Genomic DNA, 18614 nt, shown 5'->3' with positions numbered 1-18614 from the left:
ATATGACCTGAAGAACCCAGAAGGTAAAAAAAAATGGCATGTGGGGCAGTATGTCAATGATCGATGTAATAGGAGGCAGATGTGCTGCAAAATATCTCGTAATGCAGAACGTAATAAATGGGGTCTAGGGTGGGTAGGGGGAGAAGAAATAGGGTCTGGGGTGTGTGGTGGGGAGAAGAAATGGGGTCTGGGTGGGTGGGCAGAGAAGAAATGGGGTCTGGGATGGGTGGGGGAGCAGAAATGGTGTCTGGGGCAGGTGGGGGAGAAGAAAAGGGGGCTGGGGAGGGTGGGGGAGAAGAAATGGGGTCTGGGGGGGTGGGGGAGAAGAAATGGGGTCTGGGGTGGGTGGGGGAGAAGAAATGGGGTCTGGGGGGGTGGGGGAGAAGAAATGGAGTCTGGGGTGGGTGGGAGGATATTACTACCAACAACCTCCTGTGTGACCCCCTGTTGCGGGGATTCTGCACCTACACAGAACTATGCACAGGAAAACAGGACCTCGGTGTATAGGGGTGTACCAACCTAACACCTTAGTACCCAAAATCGACTAGCTATAGTGTCTCATTCATTCTCCTCCAAAATCACGAAGCTACAAATGATTAGACAACCCAGAACACAACACTCCTGACTCTGCCAGGAATCGCGGTAGCAAGACATGCCCTTTCAGTCGCCCGTACTTGTCCACAATAAGAATTGGCAGAGTCACTGTAATAGGTTAAAATATTCATTTTAACTATCGTGCTCTATAATACAGTACACAAGCCACTACCAGCAGCAAAATGCATAAACTCAGAACAATTAGCATTGTTACAATTCCATAGAATATGAAGGGAAGCACTTTAACTTTCATGCCCCAAATCAAGTTTCTGTATTTTCCCAATGCCCAATAAATTGCCAATGCCCCTTTTTCTAAAATTTAATAGTTCAATTCTGAACCTTTTAAGCATCTAGATCCCCAAGTAATTAAATGTTTCATACCATTCCTTTTCTGAAGTAATACAGCCTCAATGACTTTGGCAATGGCATCTGTCATAATACAAGTATACTGACATGGTATAAATTCTTGCAAACAGGGGTCATTTCTTAAATCTTCCTGGCCTGATATGAACTCATTACGGAACTCTGAATTCCTCTCAAAACTCACATTGATGTTCAACCTTCCTTATATTTTGCGTTTTATCCTCATAGCTTGGGATGAATTTCCAGTAGTATTCTATCATACCTAAAAAAAAAATAGAACTTCCTTGTACCACAATGGCATTGGCATTGCACCAAATGTCACTCCACTCCTAACTAGATATACATTGCTGTTTCAGGAAAGGTAGCACTCTCATCGTTGGCATCAGCCTCCCTTTGCCTAGCACCCTCAGCATCAGAGGTTCCTCTTGGGTAGTATGGTAGGCCCATTTATTTAACTTTTAAAACAACTAGGTCCTTATTGGCTTCTCAGATTAAGTGTCCACTACCTTTTATATTTCCCAGATTTACCTGCCAAACTAATCAATGCTTCCTATCGTATTTACAAGCAAAATGCTTTGAATCTTGTACATGGCCTTGATTGCATTCACATTGCACCATGCCTCATGGCGTTCATCCTTCTTATGTCCACACTCAGCCCCTCTTCCCTATGCTGGTTACTACTTAGGATGTTGATTCCCAAGGTACCTCTGGTTTCAAACCCGTCTTTCACACACAATACCAAATAGCTCTCACAAAAGGCCACAATGATGTCGAACTCTCTTTATCATGGTTTCATTATTTGATGACACCATAAAATATATTTTGTTGATTTATTTATTTGGATCACATTTGTTGGGTTTTCGAGGAAAGTTGTCATACTTTGGAGTTCCTTGCTGATGCATCCCAATATGATCCCTATCTCCTGGAAAAAACACTATTTGGCACAAAATGTAACCTACGGGCAGACGAGAGGATGGGTAGGTGCAACTCCTTTGAGTGACCGCCAGAAACCCAAGTGATGGCTCTGCACCCTCTCGCCATGACCTAGGAGGATTCCCACAGACACACAGGAGGTTGGATCACTTTTCCAAGGATCTAATAGCTGGCACCAATCTGTCAGATGGAGGCCCCACATATATTCTTTCACTCACTTATATTCCTTTTCTGGTCCTGAAGAAGGGCCACGGATCTCGGTCTTCGACCACAAGAGGCGCGAAACATGTTGACTTAATGAACACAAAAACTACTACCGCATTCATTTACACATGGCTACCAGGGGTCATTAGAACCTTTAAGCAGCCCTAAACCTTCAGTTTTTTTATTCTTGACAGAGGAATCCACCTATTAAATTAATATAGCATTGATATCCTCTAGTCATTTTTATACTCTCCCACAACTCCATGAGCACTACCTCACACGAATTATACTGCGGAATTTAAAAGATCTCCGCAAAAGTGACCATTCGGGGGATCCATAGGGCATTGCAGCACCGGCCCAACGAGGAGCAACCGCCCTATGATGAAGCATGACATCCCTTGAGATGTGTGAGGGCAACAAGAAAGAGTCCCGCTGACTCTTCTATTCACTACCTAGACTAATTCTCTCCAGGAACAGTGACCCCTTATTTTGGACTATCAAAATGTAGCCTGCCTGGTCCAATATTTGTAGATACATTAAACCTACCATGAATCTTAGATTTATCCTAGTCCAATCTTTGCAGAAACGCTACACCTACAATTAATCTTAAGTTCATCCCATACAGCACGTCAGTAGGGCAAGTTGAAGAAGGTTTACCTGCCTAGGGCAACAGAGAGCCAGAAATACAATTTCCAAATGTGTTCTGGATCACCATAAAACAGCCATTGTTCTTTATTTCTTTTTTACTTACAATAACACCCTCTGCATTTTGTGGCTATATGATGGAAAAATGCACCTATATTGCAAAATTAGGGTCTGATGTACTAAAAAAGCAGTCTTGTGATTGGCTATGTTGAAGAGCCCATATTAATTCATCCTTGGGAGTCAAATTGCAGGAAAGGGAAAGTTCTCAATATAACTCATGGGCCAATAATCATTAGCATTAAATAGAGGATAAAAGACGGTAAATTCATTTAAAGATGTATTCAATAGTCAAAGTAATCATTACAGAAAGCAGAAGTTAGTTAATTAAAGGAATTATCATCAAATCATAAGCATCAAATAGCTGGCCTACTTTAAGTTAAAGTCTCTCAGCAAACTGGCATAGACTCTACTGTCTGAGAAATACTAACAAAGACGTAGCTCATCCCAAAAAATCATGTATTTTTATAATGATTTCAGATAATAGAAGCAGACATATTTATAGCATGACTTTACATTAATGGGTTGTACTAATATGTTACTTTTACCTAGCAACCAATCAACTTATTAGCTTGCAAAATCTAAGGACATGTGCAGCTTCCACTGACTACCATTAAATGGCTTCCATCGACTGACTCTGAGCCAACCGCTAAAGCTCTTTTAGTAGAGGTAAAGAATAAAGACCATTTTACTTCCACGCATTAGAACCTAACCAAGTAAATATCTTTTTTTTACAGGCTATTTGCAGCTCATATAACTATCGAGCCCAGTATTGCACAGATGTTAAAGACAGCGTAATTCCAATAAAAAGGAAGCCAGGCTCGAACCCTGAAAACAGCCATCTACCATCATGGAGGAATGTACAAAACACACTGAAGTGGACCAATTACAATACATCTCCTTATGATACAACATCAAACTGCAGCTTCCGGAATATTTTGGAAGGTACAATATCAAAATGCTTTCTAGCAAATGTATGCACCTAATTAAATGTATTACACTTTATACCATAATGAGAATGAATCTATGAAAGGCGGAATGTGAAATGGACAATGGGGAATGAATTCTCACCAAGCATGTATACATTTGTGTAGCATGTGCCTCCTCTAAATCAGGGTTCTCCAAAGTCAGTCCTAGAGGACTGGATCCATGACCTATATTTAGCATATCTCCATTTAGATAAATGTAGTTACTTTAAAAATCTGGCATGGATCTGGCCCTCCAGGATTGACATTGGAGAATCCTGTTCTAAATGAATGAAGGATTTAGTGGTCAAATTTGCATTGCAATAACGCTGATAGTTCATCTTGCTGCTTTAAGTAGGCAATGAGAGGAAATTTCCAAATTACTACTTCTATGGATCTAAGGCATTCTTGGATCAGTGCTAAAACCCGCTTGGATTGTACTGAGAGGATAGTTTACTATCTTTCAACCCTGCTTTTCAATAGTCAGCGATTTTTAACTCAAATCAAATATACCAGAATGAGAGTGAGATGGCAAATGAGCCTTCTGAAATGCTGTGAGAAATGCTGCACTTTCCACAAAATTTGTAGGACTGTAGTTAGAACACAAAATTGGCTTTCGGAGCATGAGCAAAACTCTGTGGCTCTGAGTGTGCAGCTGACGGCAAAATCTCACAGCTGCTTATTTTTCTATTATTGATTCTGTTAACTGAAGAGTTGAGTAACTTCTATCAACACAGCTGTACTAGCACAACAACCTCAAAGTGCAAAATATAAGTGGATCCAGTAAAAGCCCTGAGGCCACAAATGCTTCTGGTATTACTTTTACATACTCCGCGATCTTCTCAGGCAGGGCAAGTCGGCATAGCCAAAGAGTGATAACGTATTGTTTTCTGTATTCCTTGCTTTCAATCCTATCACCCAAAAGTTTACCTGAACTCAGCAGTAAATCAAAATTGTTAAAAAAATATAAACATTATTAGTACATGATACAATTGGAGGGGGCTTCTACCTCCACCTCTTAACACATAATTAGTCCATTGCTTTATCTGACAGCCTGGAATCCTCAGCAATAACTCACTTTACACTGTCCATCTCTTAATATTCAGAGTCTTAAACCTCTTATCAGATGGAATGAGCCAGAGGATTTGTGTAGCAGCTGGCTATATGCATTGTGCATGTTTTGTCATCAGACTAGAGGACATAATCAAACCCTCCATATAATTATCATGTAATCTCCACTCAACAGAGCAGGAAGAAGAATCGTGTTGTGTTATGTTATATGTGTTTGTATAGGTCATAACTCACCAAGAAGTGAATCCTGTCTCTGAAACAGAACTGTATGGGCCGGCCAGGGTAAAGTGCCAGATCTTCAATTGTTTTCAGCATTTAGGAACTGAGGAGGGGCCCTGATGTGCAAGGACAGGCTTTAGGAGCGGGGTCAGAGAAGGCACAACCGCCTCTAACCCACCACCACCACCACCTCTTCTGTGTCCAATAGGAACAATGGCACATTGGTAAGGTCATGAACGCTCTTGAATTTTTCACAAGTGATAGCAAACATGAGGTTGCTTTTGGATCTTTAAATCAATCATAACAAGCATTTGCAATGCAATTTGCAATGCAATAGGTCTCGCATTTGCAAGAGCTTAAGCTATTGACATTGTAAATGACAATGCCTTTTATTTATCTGTTTTGAAAATTAACACATAAATAAAAGGCATTGTCATTTACAATGCCAATAGCTCAAACTTTTGTAAATGCAAGACCCATTTCATTTCAAAGAAGCGTCAGCCATTGTCCCGGGCTGCTTGGTAAGAGAAAGCGTGCATGGCGCGCTGAATGTTGCAGGAAAGCATGTCGTGCCTGCAGTAGGAGAAACTCATTAAAGAAAATAGTGCTTACAGACGAAATCAGACATACCGTGTAACAATAGAAGTAAAAGGGCCAGTCCTCCTTGGAGGTTACAAATGAAGACAAGCCGATACTAAGGAGGGACTAACAAGCCTATTAACGAATCAGAAGCCAGCATTTATAAAGGACACTGATCCAAGCCAATGACAAATATAGGTGGAGAGTGTGTGGAGCTTGACGTCCATACTCGAATACAGCAAGCCTCTCGGACCCACACATACGCTGCCCAGGCTCGACCTAAAAAGACAAGTCGTTAAGATTAGCTGCTATTAAAACCAACAGCATGTGGGCAGGAAGGCTAATAGCACCAGTCCCAATACACAGCCAAAATGGCCAGCCCTCCCTGCCTTCCACATGACCCTGCTTCATGCTCAAACTGAATTCAAATAGAGGAAAATCAGAGATGCCAGTGCCATCTTTCTAAGTTTTCTAACTGAATTAGCCAATCTCAAAAATCCATACAAGGTTCAAATATATAAATGCATACTAAAGATGTACAATGATGGTGAAGATTTTTGGAAACCAGCAGTATACCGTCTTCATGCTAATGAACAAATACATTCATAAACGTCTCGAGAAGCATGCTGCTCGCATGCTAAATGTATAGGTATTGGTTCTCTCTTTTGCAGCATTCACAGGTAAGGTACACAGAAAGTATCTTCTCAACTTTAAGGGTGGCAATGGAGAAGGGGATACTAAGCATTATGCACACGCTGTGTAGTTAGGTTCATGCCATACCAGTACAGGTCACGTGTCCCAATCAAACCAATAACAAGTTACACTTAGTTATTTCATGCACAGGTTTTGCTGCTTAAGCACATGATATATATATATATATATATATATAGTCACCTTACAGCGGCCTCTTACCCGGTAGTGGAAAAACTGATGTCCCAGCAAAGTTGCTAAATCGGGAGGCTCGGATTCTGCCAGCTTGGAAATCCGTGGCAGGTAAGCACATGGAGTTTGTGGTAGAAGTCTGCCATGGGAATATCATAGGTGGGCAGCAGGGTAACCACAGCTTAGCAGTCTGTAAGTGTAACTAACCCAGCGGCAGGTTGTTACATAGCCGCGGCGGCAAAGTTCTCTTGTTTATAACAAAATGAAGAAAGCACCTCCCATTCGCTGACGTAGTGAATCCCAGCGCTCGGCAACCTACGTAAGAAGGAAGCTGATTTCTGCACTTTTTTATAGCACAAACTCGATCTGAAGGTATTGAGGCACTTTACATGATATCAAAATGCCCGAGACAGAAGAAGTAGAATAAAAAACCCTTTACTGCTGGATTTATCCCTTTGTCTCACACTAAGCACCTTAGTAAACATCAATTGGCTGCTAATGGGTTAGGGGAAAGACAAGGAAGGAGTGGACATTACTGAAAGGAACCAGGGACACTAAAGATCGAGTTGGGGTAGCAGCCTCCGTCAGTGCAATATTAACATTGGTCTGCATGAACAAAAGCCACAGCAGCGATTGCTACGTAAAACCGCAGACAGGAAGCAATCGATATAGGGAGCAGAATGGAGTGTAAAAGTCGCTTGAAATGCTATGTTTACCACTTGGGATGTGCGGGGGCGCTGGAGGAGGGCAGAGGTAGTTGTCTGTCATACTATGTATTTAGCAGTGTGTGCATTATAATGTATTTGAGAAAGTCAATGCCTGATTCTAAGCAATTGCAAGATACCCCTGAAGCTAAACTGTCTCTCCCAGGGCCACAGCTCGTGCGGCATCTCCCGGCACATGCCGCATCTCTGAGGGTTGGCATGAGGTGTCCTTGCACGTGCACATGATGACTCCAGTCAGGGGCTTGTTGTCCTGCCGCCGAGATGAGGAATTCATCATATCAAACACGCGTCCGCAAATGAAAGTAATGGCTGCAAATTAAAGTAATGGCATTGGTTGCCAATTTGCACCATGAGCAATACTGGCCTGATAAATGGAGCATGGATACAAAGCGGTGTCGGTGTCCATTGCAGGTCACAGGCACTTCTCAGCATCGTACTGGCTACCGCCGGGCGCCCACTCTCCCCTTCCTGACATCCGAGCTGCCGAGTAAATGAGTGCTTAGTGGATAATTAAGAGACGCCGTGTCACGCCGCGAGCAAAAGATCCAGTCCGGGTGGGTGGGGGCCAAAAGGAGATAGGGCGGGAACAAATAAGCCTCATTTTCAATCGTAGGCTTAGCGTTCAGCATAAAGGATGACGGCAGCCAATGAGAATCATGGGCGGAGCTTCCACTCCACTTCCGAAATCGGCTCGATTACAATAGATCTTGCAGAGCGAGCAGCGCATGCGCTGCACTGCTAGGCAAGACCTAAAAATTAACAATTCGAAGGATCGCTGGCCCTTTAAAGATCAGTCCTCTAGTTACCAAATGCACTAGGTTTCAATATGAGTGTTTAACCGTTCCTTGACTGGCTTTGTGATTGCCTCTGGATTTCCATTTTATATTCAGGGCCAAAAACATTAGGCACGAATCTAAAAGAAATTTGTGTCCCTAAATTCATTTTAGGTGCGCAAATGAACCGATATATGAGTGCAATTTCACGTTTGAAATGAAAAAAAAAGTGAATATACACTCAAAATGTAATATTTTTGGGAGAAAAAGAAAAAACAACGTGGACATGCACTTTTGCTATGCATTTACGTATGGGAAGTTATATACCATGTACATTTATGTACTTCTGTGTAACTGCTTAAACAGGTGAGTGCAGGTGGGAAACTGCGCTACTCTAGGTCTGAAGGAGCACTTGTGGACTTTTCTGTGAATTCACCACAATTTGGAAATCTGCACCAAACATAGACATGAAATCACAGACGTCGATTTAACAATTTTTTTTACTGGATTTGGTCTGTTGTGATATGGGGTGAGAGCTAATGTTTTTACTCCTTTTTCACCAGTCATAATGGGCCATTAGCATGGTGTCTGAAAAATATGGTTTGTAGAAACTGTCCATGTCCATCACTTAGGAAGTGGGCTACAATAAATAGAGTGATAAAATGTGTTTGTTGTGATCTCTTCCTAGTGAAAGACATCAATGTTTGATTTATTTTGGGCATTTGTTCAGAGGGTTCATTATTCCTTTCACCTCTGTTAGTTGCGGGTCCGCAATAGTCCGTTAATACCACTAATGGACCCAGAATCCTTCTTGATATGCACTGCTTTATATTCACTACGGTTTATTGTTTTTAAAACTTTGAAACAGGTCCTCTCTAGATTCTCCTCCCCAGACTGGGCATGTGTAGTATTACACGTGTTCATTCATCATCGTGCATTCGCGAACTCAACATTCCAAACCCGCATTCACTTTTCTACGCTCTAGCACTTACGTCACAGTTCTATGGAGTCCGTCAGGAGCCAAAGGGATTCCGTCATTGCTAACTCACACAAGACTACATCTCCCCCTTTGTTAAATAAAAAATTATAATTTTTACGTACATATATACAATCATAGCTCTTTAATAAGTCTTCATGGCACTCTGATTGTAAGTCCTGATCGTGTCATCGGAAACTGGGGACAAGAAGTAGAAGTATGCATGATCTGCATTGGTGATGTAGGAACAACAGAGGTCAAGGAGTTCCCAATTGTCCATTCAGACCCAGTCTCTACATTGACATCAATGTCTGATGAGCAACGAGTCACATGTCGGAAATGGAAGGAATCTTCTGGTAGAGGTAGAGTTCAAGTTAGATGCTCAAGCTCACCCTCTGCCTGATTTGGTTTTGTAGGATTTGGGATTGTGCCTTATTTACTGTCTTATTTTCAGTTTTTTCTGTAGTGCCTGTTTTTCTTTGCCTGTGCCCTTATTGCCTGTTTTTCTTTGCCTGTGCCCTGTGACCCTTTCTTTTGTGCCTGTTTTTCCCCTTCTTCCTGCCGTTGCCTCCCCCGTGGCCCTCCCCCCTGCTGTATCCCACCTCCCATGTGCGCTTCCCTCCCTCTTCCCTATTTAAAGCCAGCCGCTGGCACACCAAAGGCGCGCCAAAGGCAAGCCCGTCTGCGCCCGTCCGTGATCCGACCACAACCAGCGCCAGGGACCCTGGATCTCCGACCACCCACCACTCCGACTCCGCTGCCCTCCTCGCACTCAACCCCGGAAGGAACAACTGCCAGCTGTCCATGCCTAACATCACCCACGGACAGTTCTCCTGCCGACACTGCTGACAATCCTTCACAATCCTCCGCACCCCAATGACCGCCAAACCCACGCCAGATGCCAGCACCACCGGAGCCCTGAATTGCATCCTCCTTAGCGTATGCTCACTTCACAGACATGCTGTAGAGATCTGGGACGTCCTCGACACCCTCTCACCATACGTCGCCTTCTTCACGGAAACCTGGACCAACTCCACCTCTGCCCCGACATTGCCACCACCATCCCCGACAGATCCAAGATCCAGAGGAAGGACCGCCCCAACCGCCCAGAAGGAAGACTTGCCATCACACACAAGATCTCCCTCCGACTCACCATCTCCAGCTCGAGTGTCAGTCCACCCACTACCAAACACCTCCACTTCCAGATCCAGACCAGCTTAGCCCAGAACGACCCTACGAGGCTACCTCGCCTACCGACCCCCCGGACCCTGAACCGCTTTCACCACTACCATCGCCGACCTCAGTGCATCCCATGCCATTGCCTCCATGGACTACATACTTATCAGAGACCTCAACTTCCACCTCGACAACCTCAGCAACCCCAACTCCGCCACCCTCCAGGACAACCTTGCAAACCTTGTACTGAAACAGCTCATCACCACCCCCACCACAAGGCAGGACATACCCTCGACCCCTTCTTCTCAGGAGATAACATTCACTTCAGCCACACCACACAACCCCCTGGACAGACGACCACTGCGTACACTTCCACATCAACAAACCCACAGCCCCCAAACCGACACCTAATCCCCCGCAAAGGAACTGGAACAAGGTCACAGAGGAGCACCTCAACTCCACCCTCAACCATGGTGCCCCCCCCACCTCGACCGATGCCAACCTCGCAGCCAAAGAACATCACAGATGGATCACCAACTGCGCAGATGAGCTCGCAAACCTACGTAACCCTGACAGACATCGTCCCAGAAAGGCCACCTGGTTCAACGCTGACCTCTGTGAATCCAGACGCACCTGTAGGCGTCTCAAGAAGAATTGGAGAAACAGTAAATCCTCGGAAGACCGCACCAACTACAAGAATGCCATGACAAATGCCACCAACGCATCAGATTCACCAAAAGGACCTTCATCCAGAACAAGATTCTCGCCAACTCCGGCAACTCGAAAGAACTCTTCAGCGTCATCCAGGAATTCACCAAACCACCCAGCGAAACCACGGACATCACCCCCTACCATGACCTCTGCAACTAGCTCAGTTCCTACTTCCATCTGAAAATCAAGGGCCTCTACGACAACTTCAATGAACAGACACCTGACTCCGAAACCGCTCTCTCCTCCAGCAACGCCAGCCAGCCCACCATCTCCTCCTGGACCCCAGTTACCACCGAAGACACTGCATCGACCATGAAAGGCATTCACTCAGGAGCCCCCACGGACCCCTGCCCCCACACATCTTCCACCAAGCCACCACCACCATAGCTCCGGAACTACGACACACCATCAACACCACCTTGGAAACCAGCACTTTCCTGGATGACTGGAAACGCGCAGAAGTCAGACCCCTCCTCAAGAAGCCCTCAGCAGATCCGACAGACCTCAAGAACTACAAACTCATCTCCCTCCCCCCATTCAATGGCCAAAGTCACCAAGAAGACAGTCAACGCCCAACTTACGAAATTCATCGTAGAGAACTCAACCCTTCCCAATCCAGATTCTGAAGCAACCACAGCACCAAGCCCGCCCTCTTTGCCACCACAGACTACATCCGCACTCTCCTCAACCAAGGACACACCGCGGCCCTGACCCTACTCGACCTCTCTGCTGCCTTCAACACCGTCTCCCACCGCACACTCACCGCCAGACTCCACACGCCGGCAGGCAGGGAAGCGCCCTCGACTGGCTCTGCTCCTTCCTCACCAGCAGAACCCAAATGATCAGACTCCCACCCTTCCTCTCCAAACCCACGGAGATCAACTGGGGAGTACCCCAAGGATCATCGCTCAGCCCCACGCTCTTCAACATCTACCGGGCCCCCTCGCCACCATCGTCACACAGCACAGACTCAGCATAGTATCCTACACCAACGACATCCAGCTCATTCTCTCCCTCACCAAGGACCCCATCACCACCAGGCTCAACTTCCAGGAAGGAATGAAGGACGTCGCAGCCCGGATGAACAGCAGCTGCTTGAAGCTCAACTCGGAGAGTACAGAGGTCCTCGTGCTCGGACCCGCCCCCTCTGTAAGGGACAACACCTGGTGGCCCACCACCCTCGACAGCCCACGCCCGGAACCTCGGCATCGTACTCGACTCCTCCCTCTCCATGGCTCGACAAGTCAATGCCGTCGCCTCCACCTGCATCAACACCCTCCGCATCCTCCGGAAGACCTTCAAATGGATCCCCCCATGCACGCATCCATGCACTTTAACCGGCAGACTGGACTACGAAATGCACTCTGCGCCGGGGTCAACAAGTCTGTGCTCCGCAAACTCCAGACCATACAGAACACCGCAGCCAGACTCTTCCTCGGAATCCCTCAGCATGAACACATCACCCAACACCTGCGAAACCTCCACTGGCTCCCCGTTGAGAAAAGAGTAACTTTCAAGATACTCACCCACGCCTACAAATGCCTCCACAACACCGTACCCCAATATTTCAACGACAGAATCTCCTTCCACATACCCAAGAGAAACCTCAGATCCGCTGACCTCGCCCTCGCCGAACCCCTGCGCATCCACAGAGCTAGAACGTGTGGAAGAACCTTCTCCTACATCGCAGCCAAGACCTGGAACGAGCTCCAGATCGCCATCAGACGCTGACCCACGCTGCACATTTCCAGGAAGACCCTCAAGACCTGGTTCTTTGACTGACCAAGAGCTGCTCCCTCCCTCCCCCCCCCCCCCCCAGCGCCTTGAGATCCTCACTGGTGAGTAGCGCGCTTTAAAATCCCCTGATTGATTGATTGATTGATTGAAAGAATCTTGGTTAATAGACTTCCCAGGACATTGGGCAGTAACCATGTGTCCTTTACTGGTCACAACATGAAAGGGATCTGCATCGCAGGGAGCATCAGATTTTCACCTTCTAGACTGACAGACGAGCACTCGATCCCCTCTGGTGAAAATGTGGTCTTTGGCATGTCGATAAAACAACACAGGGTTCGGCTAGTAATCAGTAAGGCTAGGCCCTATAAATCAATGAAAAAACACAGATGGCAATCCTGATATACTTTCATGCACTTACTCAATCATACGATCACACACATATATGTTATCAACCACCATATGTTATTTTATTTACTTTTATTCATTCTTTTGATCTGCTTTTTTTTATTTCAAAATAAGATTCATAAATGCAATCCCAACAAACTTAACAATACACAGGGAGACAACAACTTCATACAATTATTACATAAAGGGGAAAAAAGGAAAAACAATTCACATTTTTTCACAAAAAAAATACAATTGAACGAAAGTCACGACTATGCAAGAAACACTGTTAAGAACAGTCTAGTTTCTGTTATTTAAATGTTATGTACAATGCCCACCTTTCCTTAGGTAAGTCATACATATTTGCTAGTGGGCTTGAACCAAACAGTGAGGGTACTGGGCTCAGAGAGAAATCACAAATTCATGAAAAAATATTAATTTGTTCAAAGCCACAGTATTATTACATAAAATACACTTGTTTGGATTAAAAAACTGCCTTGACGCATTTCAGACCCCTTAACATTGATTTATGGGGTTCTCCTCAGGACTCAGACTACTAGAATGCTGTAAAAAATAATAAAACAAACACTTTTATTGACCGTGCATTCAAAAATCCACTTTTACCACATAATTATATACTCTTTCGCTCTGATTTACCTTTCTTGTTCACACTATCTTAGCTGAACTGCAGACACATTTGTCACTCTTCTGAAACACTTCAAACAACAGACTTTACACTGGTATATCTGACTACCATGTGTCGATCACTAAATGGTACAGCGAAAACCACTTGCATCTTTCTTTCGTGGGGGCTTCCCATCTTGGGGCCATCAGATTATTGTTCGCGTATGCGATATCCTGAAAACCCAAATTATAACTCAAATAAAAAGTCAGCTCAGGATACCAGCATATGTTAAAAGTACAGGAATTCTATCAGGCTGTTCAAAGACCGCAAGACTTAACTTCTTGGGGTTAACAGATCTCATGCCCGGTATATGTGCTTATCGAGGTTCGCTGTTCTGCTGGTGTCGAGTAATCGGTCAATACTATGCGTCGAGTTTGAATCGCTAATCTTGTTCCCTGCTGATTGTACGCTCTCTTATTGTTGGAAGTGGCGTTTCGTGTGCCGGAGATTGTATTGTTCACGTCTCACCAAGCATGAGGAGAGAAATAAAGTTTGCTAGTTATTTTTTTGAGAAAATGTAACTTGAAAACAGAAGCCTTGCTATGTCAATTCAAATTTTCCATAGGTCATTTAAATTGGAAATGAGTGGTTGGCAGTGACTTAAATTACTGCTTGTTGGTGCCATATTTACATGTTGTTTGAACAATATTCCCAGATCTGGCATAATGCTTTCTGGCAAATGTAGTATTTTTGAATGTGCAGCTAGGCAATGATGAATAGTGTGTCTTTCTTTATGGAAGTGTTTTAGACACATGCAATGACAGGTCCTTCACAAATGGTGCAATTCCGTCATTTCCTTTAGCCCGTCAATGGCAGTGTTGAACTTGACAATTAAGAATGTTTCTCGTTGAGTTAAGCGTATTTCTGGGTCTCCACCTTGATGTTCTGTCTGAATGACTGACATTACTGTCCATCTTACGTCAGATTCCAAATGTTTTGTGTTGAGTCAATGGTTGAGTAAGGGAGTGGTAAGGGCTTTCTTTCTGATCCTGAATTTATGCTGGGTTATACATTGGCGTACCTCTTGGTTAGTTTTTCCAATGTACAGTTTATTGCAAGGGCAAACAATTCCATACACCGCATTTTTGGATTTATAATTCAAAAAAGTGTTGTGTTTCCAATGGATCTTTTTATGAGCAAAAACTGTCTTTATGATGTCGGCGCTTGTCTGCATAGGCCTCCATTTTCCTTTTTACGTTCCAAGTCTTTCATATGGATGTCTTCCTCCATATGTGATCTGCTGTTGGTCCATTGAGGTAACTTGGTCGTCATGGCTCTACCGAACATCAAGGTTGCATGGCTTTCACCTGTGGTCAAGTGAGGGGTTGAACGATAAAGTTAAAGATTGGAATTCAAGACAGTTCGAAAGTTGAGCTTTTCCAATACTGCACGTTGAACAGCTTTCTTAAGAGTACCCATTAAACGTTCAACAAGGCCATTAGGTTGTGGCCAAAGAGGTGTGCTCTTCTGATGCTTCCGATTAAGATGACTGAGAAAGTGTCTGTTTTCTCAGCTGTTGAAAGGCGAGCCATTGCCAAATTTTAAAGTCACAGGAACACCCCATGTCGCGAAGATGTCATCTAATCTCTCAGTGACTCTTTCTTGAGTGATAGATGAGAGATCTGCTATTAATGGAAAATGTGAATATAAGATGACAGGCCTTCAATTTTCTTTCAACTCCCTCATCGAGATGAGGAAACCAGACTTGGTCTAGGAGGTCTCATTTTGGGGCAACGATTCCATAATGGCCTTTAAGGCCAATTCAATTATCTGTTGTCGCAGACTCTCCAAGAAGAACAATTCTCAAACCTCTTAAGAGAGACATTAACTGACAGTTCGTCTTTGACATTTTTAAACTTCTGGTATTCACTATCATTGGTAAGAGGTCGAGGGTGTTGATTCCAAGACTGATAGGTAATAATATCTTTTAGTTTTAACATTTCATTATCGTGACTTGTTGCAGTGACAATGTTTTCTGTCGAAATGGTAGCGGGTGTGCTGGATTTTACAATTACATTTATGTAGGCTTCCACCATCTTGGAAGGAGTACCAGGACATTGCAGAGGCACTCTTGAAAAGTAGTCAGCAGGGTTTTGATCTTTCCCTGGATGATGCACAATGTTATAGTTGTACCATTGTAACCTTAGACTCAGTGCGAGGAGGCATCTTTGCCTTTAGATTGCCAAAGATTGTCAGCAATGCTTGATGATCAGTCAGAAGCATGAAAGGCTTTCCATATATGAAAATATGGAAATGTTCATAAGCCCACACCACTGCTAAACTATCTTTCTTAGTTCAGTTAGGGACAAACGTTTGTTGGCATATGCCACAATATGTTTTCAAGCATTTGGTTCTCCACTGTGTTATGCAAGGATTGTGCCTATTGTGACAGAGCAAGGGTCGCAACAACTTCTGTTTCGAGCATTTGGCTGTCCACTGTGTTGTGCAAGGATTGTGCCCAACGTGACAGAGCTAGGGTCAGCAACAACTTCTGTGTGAAGGTTTGGATCAAAGTATGACATTCCAGTAGCATTCTCGATAGCCTGTTTCATTTTCTTGAAGCTTTGCTTGCAATTCACTTGACCACTGAAATGAAACATTCTTTTTCATCAAGACTCTCACGGAACGTTTAGGGTGGCAAAGTCTTTTATCTACCTAGAAAAGTAACTACCCATGCCAAGGAATGAACGTAACATGGAAACATCTTGTGGGGGACTGGCAGTTGACAACACTTGTACTTTAGCTAGATCATGTTTCACACCAACATCAGAAAAGATATGGGCTAAGAATTTTTACTTTTTCGTATGGAACTCACATTTATCAGCATTCTAAGTTAAATCTGCATCATTGAGCTATTGACACACTTACGTTAGAGCTTTGCCATGCTCTTTCTGATTAGTTTAGAAAATCAATATGTTATCATTATAATTGAAAGCCTTCATGACAGCCTGTATGATGCATTGAATGACGTCTTGAAAAAGCTCTGCAGTGGATGACACACTGAAACATAGTCTTTTGTAGCAGTACAAACCAATATGTGTAGAAAAGTCTGTAATGTACCTGCAATTCTCCTCGAGTTCTAACTGGTGATATCCCTTAATCAAATCTAAGTAAGAGAAGACATTAGCACCATTCAGTTTATTTATCATGTCGGCAATTTGTGGACCTGAATGTCGTTCTGTTTGAAATGAAATGAAATGAAAACAATGTTTATAAAGTGCGTGGTTACCCGAGGGCATCCCAGCGCTGTGGGCAGAACCAATTTAAAGCTGAAGCAGGATAATTTGGAGAAAAGCCAAGTTTTAAGCATTTTGCGGGAAGCCATATGGTTGAGTTCCTTTCGTAGATGCAGAAGGAGTGAATTCCACAGCTTAGCGGCGTTGTAAGAAAAAAGACGTCCGCCGCTTCTAGCACTCTTAATTCTGGGGACATAGGCCAGATGAAGATCTTTAAATTCCTTTGTTTGCTTGATGCATGTCGACAAAGATGCGTACAGATCCTTCACTGTCTCTTTTGGATACTAACACTATGGGAGAAAACCATGACGTTGGACCAGTAGAAAGCTCAATGATATCATGTTTCAGTAATGTTGAAGTTCTTTTTCAACTGCTTCCTGTAAATGAAATTCAATTATTCTGTGCCTCTGAGCAATGGGACGAATGTCCACATTTATGTGTAGCTGTACTTTCATAGTCTTGAGTTTTCCTAACCCATGAAACAACGATGGGAACGGACTTAATATTTCATGATGAGCATTCATGTTATAGTTTACTGATACCAGTCCAAATCAGCAGCTGTTTCGAAGCTGACTAGACTGGCGTTTGACGCAGTAATTTAAAGTACATGAATTGGTTCTATTACCTATGTTTTCTTGTGTTTCATCATTGCTACAAATGAACCTTGACTTTTTAATGCCGTTGATGCAGCCTATATATACACTTCAGTTTTTGTTGGCATAAGTTAGAGCAATGGAGATCGTTCATTGTATTTCTCCTCAGGCATTATGTTAATCGATGCACCACTGTCGATAATAAAAGATATTGAACAACCGTTTACCTTTAGGGTAATCTTCATACAATGTTTAAATGACTTTGGTGCTTTTCATGTCGACTTTTCTATGACTTGTATTTTTCTTCACATGCAATCAGTCCAACGTGTGCACTTTTCTCTGAGGTAAACATCAACATTGTAGACCCATCATCTTCACTTTCACTTGATATTGATACTGACAAAACTTTTGATGATGATTTATATGCCGATCGACTTCATTTGGTAGTAATTTGCCTCAGCTGGTGTGGTCTCTTGGCCTTATGGGTGTGCGCTGAGCCACTTTGTCTTAGCGCCGAGACGCACTTACTTTTTCCTTCACCTTGCTAACCATCTCAAAATTGTTCTCCTTCCCACAGCCATTGCAAATCTGTCCAAGGGAAGGATATCTACTCCTGTGTGGAAACAATAATCCACTCCTGAAGCACAAGCTTTTTCCATGGAGACGTCATTCTATGTCCCTCTGCCTTGTGCTTTGGCTTACTTTTCATGTTCATGACTGACTCACTCTGGGCACCCCAGGCCTCCATTTCAGAAGTATGTCTATCAGCACGCTCTTCAGCCCTGGCAGCCATGAGAACGCACTACAGGCTAAGAGTTTCTGTCAGCATTTATTTTCTGAATCTGTCAATTGCTCTGAGACATATTGGTTCCTCAAGATTAAATTAATTGAATTTACAGTGTTTGAGCAGTGTAACCAATCTCTAAACAAATTAATTGATGGTTTCACCAGCTTTCTGTCATTCTTGACTGAAAATGTACCTTTCGTGATCTACATTTGGCATTGGATTGAACTTGAAATTCAAGGCTGCTTTGATTTGACTGTATATAATTATGCCAGCTCGCAGCATATTCTTTATGCCTTCCTTTACACCTTCACCAGCAAGA

The 18614-nt window shown here is 43.6% G+C and overlaps 1 protein-coding gene across 1 annotated transcript in view; it reads left to right on the top strand.

Moving 5' to 3' along the window:
* LOC146784115 (tyrosinase-like) overlaps positions 1-18614 on the top strand; it is a 79083-nt gene that overhangs the window by 6501 nt on the left and 53968 nt on the right. The window contains exon 3 of the mRNA XM_085632902.1: positions 3534-3741. Coding sequence (XP_085489028.1) covers positions 3534-3741 — 208 coding nt within the window. The remainder of the gene's footprint in view (positions 1-3533; positions 3742-18614) is intronic.

Source organism: Triturus cristatus, chromosome 11, assembly GCF_964204655.1.
Source record: "Triturus cristatus chromosome 11, aTriCri1.1, whole genome shotgun sequence".
Classification (NCBI taxonomy): Eukaryota; Metazoa; Chordata; class Amphibia; order Caudata; family Salamandridae; genus Triturus; species Triturus cristatus.
Note: the sequence above shows the minus strand (reverse complement) of the source record. Positions and strands in the feature narration are given on the sequence as shown.